At 37.1% G+C, this 3,681-nt stretch overlaps 1 protein-coding gene across 1 annotated transcript in view; it reads left to right on the top strand.

The window, feature by feature from the left end:
• Window positions 1–3,681, top strand: part of usp43a (ubiquitin specific peptidase 43a) — a 95,569-nt gene that overhangs the window by 57,888 nt on the left and 34,000 nt on the right. Inside the window, exon 6 of the mRNA XM_016506829.1 lies at window positions 1,189–1,333. Coding sequence (XP_016362315.1) covers window positions 1,189–1,333 — 145 coding nt within the window. The remainder of the gene's footprint in view (window positions 1–1,188; window positions 1,334–3,681) is intronic.

Raw genomic sequence — 3,681 nt, forward strand, 5'->3', positions numbered from 1 at the left:
AAGGCCAAACAAAGTAGTTTCGCTTTCACAACGAAACACAGCGTCACACATGGCGGCCTTGAGTGAGCGGAGGCCTGCGGGCTAGAGTGAGCGGAGGCCAGAGGGCTAGAGTGAGCGGCGGCCGGCGGATTCGACGAAGGAGTGGCCGGCGGGCTTGCGGCATCCACGTGTGACGACCCCGGGCTGGACTCTGCTTCATCCACTGTGAAAGCCAATCGGGCGATCCACAGCGCGAAGTTTATGTATTTCCTCAACGACCAGCACGGATCAGCTCCAGGCATGACGAAGCGGATATCGTCCCCTTTTGGAAGGCCAAACAAAGTAGTTTCGCTTTCACAACGAAACACACAGCGCCTTCACGACATGGCGGCTGCAACAATACTACAGCGAGAATAAAAGTTACGCCGCCTTTCTTTGCGTGGACATTTGGGCGGCGTGTTAGAACAAGCCGTTTTAGGTAGGCGTGGTTGACTTAACTTTTATAAAGAATATCTCTTTGGATTTGAGACTTTAGTCTTTGCAACTTTACAGATCTTCTTTATGCACCAAGAGCTTGTAACACTTCAAAGAGAAAGGAAAAATTGAAATCGCATCATATGACCCCTTTAAGGGAAAAGGGATTACTGACTACCTTCTTAGCCTTTACTACAGATAGATTTCAATACTGAATATTATATGATGGGTTCAGGCAACAGATTTTTATTTAGCCTATTTCACAGAGCTTAGAATAGGTATTACTTAGCAATTTGTAAAAATTTGCCTTGTATTAGCAGGGGATCTTGCACTGATATACTAATGTAGATGGTGTCTCCCCCTTGTGGTGGTAGGTGATTTTTTTTGTATATGATTTGTAATATATGTAATATAGCCCATGTGTCTGTGTACACTTGTAAATGTATGTGTGTGTGGTAGAGAACAAAAAAGTGATGTGAACTATTGTAATGGAGTGAGTGAGTGAAACAGAAAACAATAGAAATAGATCTAATAGTTCGTCATGCTGAGTGTTTGAGCTAAAATCCCCTTATCTGTGGATTTGTGATGTGACAACAGCTTTTGGAAAATGGCTTGAGAAGAACCTGAAATCTTCTTTTTTTACTAGGGCCCAAGATTCTTGTTCATGTGAATAATCCGTTTCATGGTGTGCAAGGATGTTTTACTCTCAAATCAACATTTCTCTTTCTCTTGTAGGTGATTTTGACAGAGATGAACTCAAATGGGTTCCAGCGCTCTTTCTCTGATGAAGATGATATGACGAGTATCTCAGAGAGTGATGTCATCTACACCTTCCAGGCTCCACCCCTCTTCACAAGAGGAGGCTCCATGCGATTCTCAGGTAACCGTAGGGAAATAAGGAAATGCTTCAGGTTCCTAGCAACTTTAGCTAGCTAACTGGATATTGACAGTTAGATTTGCTGTAAGTGATTTCAGATGTTTGCTAACTTCGGTCTAGTCTCACAAGTCCACACATTTTACTTTTCGTGGCAATTTATTCTGGCCAAGAACTGTCCACTTCTCAGACAGAAGGAAACCACCTTATGTTTCATGTGTTATTTAGAGGTGGGGCTATCCTTCTTAACACAAATTTCATTCAAACTGATCAAAAATCTGACTCTTGATCTTAATCTCAGAAGTTACATAAAGTCAGCCAATCAAGATTGGAGTATTTTTTGTTGCGTCACTGACAGGCAGGAAGTACCATTTTCCAGAAAAAATGTTGCACCTGAATATATAAGTCACACAGTGTTGTTAGGGAAAAAAAACATATATAAGTCGTATTTTATAGTTATATCCAGAAATAATGTAAGATACCAGTAAATGAACATTATAAACAATACAAACATTTTAGTTCCTCTCGCTCCACAAAAAATCCTTCTATTGAACACTATTCAGAACAGAACAAGAACAAATAACAGAAGTATAAAATAAACATATTAGTATTCATTATAAACAATATTTATTAAACACCAAGTGCTTTACCACAAATTCATCAGAATAAAGCACCATCATCACACTCAGTGATTCCACATTTCCACTGCATTTCAGTTTTTCTTCAATACTGTACAACAATCAGTTTAAACTGAGCTATGCAGCTTTTTCTGTTTCATTGACTGCATTTTAGTGTTATGATGAGTGGGCTGTAATGTCGATTAGCAAAAGATTTTTTGTTCCATGTTTTACGTGCTTGACGTTAACAGCATGTTCCAGATGATTAAAAAGAAATATAACTTATAATCCAGAAAATACAGTATTTCTTGACACTTTTTAGCTGTTTACCGAGCCTAGGGCTATTACAGACAGATGTGATTTCTTTGGACACCTGTTTTAGTGTTATCTGTCAGGGACATTGCATGTGTGGTATTTCAAAAAATATTTGCTTAAGTTAATTTTAAGAAAAATGCAGGCATAAAAGTCAATGTAATGTAGCATTATAGAGAGATATTTACACAGGAATATTTCAAGTGCCCAGTGACTTCTCAGTCCAGTGATGTATTTAAGTGATAGAATGCAGCATGTCTTCTTCCCTATAAATGAGCTTACATTTTTCCCCCCAAGCTATGCTCTTGCGTTGTATATTTTAAGTTCACTGAGAGTTCTAAAATGATAAAACTTTCAACTTGAAGATTAAGACGCTCTGTTGAATTACAGATAAAACTGTTTACAAGTCTTCAGATAGTGGGGTTGTTTATTATGGCTGTCAGGTGGATTATTGAAGATTGATAACAATGCAAATTATGCTTATAGAAGTGTCAAGAATGGAGGTTGTCAAAAATGGAGGACGGAAAAAATTGACTCTCAACATGGCTGCTTCCAATAAGGGGCAACTTGTAGAATAAAACAAAACATCCCTTGTGAAAAATAAGCACACTTAGCATACATTTAAAAACAGTAGTTATTACAGAAATAATATACTTTAAAAGAAAATACTTAAATGCAAACCGAATGTAATATTTTAAACACTTAATTGCGTGTTAATTGCAATGAAATGTATCGTACATGGAAAATATTGTAGTATTAATTTATATCAAAGGTGCTGTATGTAATTTTTCACAAAAACACCATAATACATATTCACATGCGTGTTCACATTTTTGCAGTGGTGGAAAGAGTACTGAAAATTTGTACTTAAGTATAAGTACTGTTACATTGCTGAAATAATACTCAATTACAAGTAAAAGTACTGGTGTCAAAACAGTACTTAAGTAAAAGTACAAAGTACTCCTCTCAAAAACTACTCAGAGTACTAGTTACTAGTTACTTTTTAGCCGGCGATATTTAATGAATTACCAAAAAATATTCATATTAAAGATCTATGTGGATAAAGATTCACGGTTGGATAGTGGTTAAGAATATCTGCTTGTTACAACTGACATCATGCTTCATCGCTTATGGGTCCTAACGCTCTGCCAGATGCCCCCCCAAAAAAAACAACAAACTGTGCATATACGCACTCACGATGTCATGTAATACTGAAAAATTATAACCCTAACCTTTATCTCCATACTGAAATCCCGGATGGCCTGACAGTGATTCAACTAAAATATAAGTGTCTGAGACACTGTGAGCACAGAGACTGTAGTATGCACAGCAAATTTTTAAATGCTTACCTTAAATATGTAATATTAATTAAATAGTGCTCATAAATGGCTGTTGAGATAGTATTCTCAAGTGAAATAAGTAGAG

This window comes from Sinocyclocheilus anshuiensis, unplaced genomic scaffold (assembly GCF_001515605.1).
Source record: "Sinocyclocheilus anshuiensis isolate Anshui unplaced genomic scaffold, SAMN03320099.WGS_v1.1 scaffold1477, whole genome shotgun sequence".
Classification (NCBI taxonomy): domain Eukaryota; kingdom Metazoa; phylum Chordata; class Actinopteri; order Cypriniformes; family Cyprinidae; genus Sinocyclocheilus; species Sinocyclocheilus anshuiensis.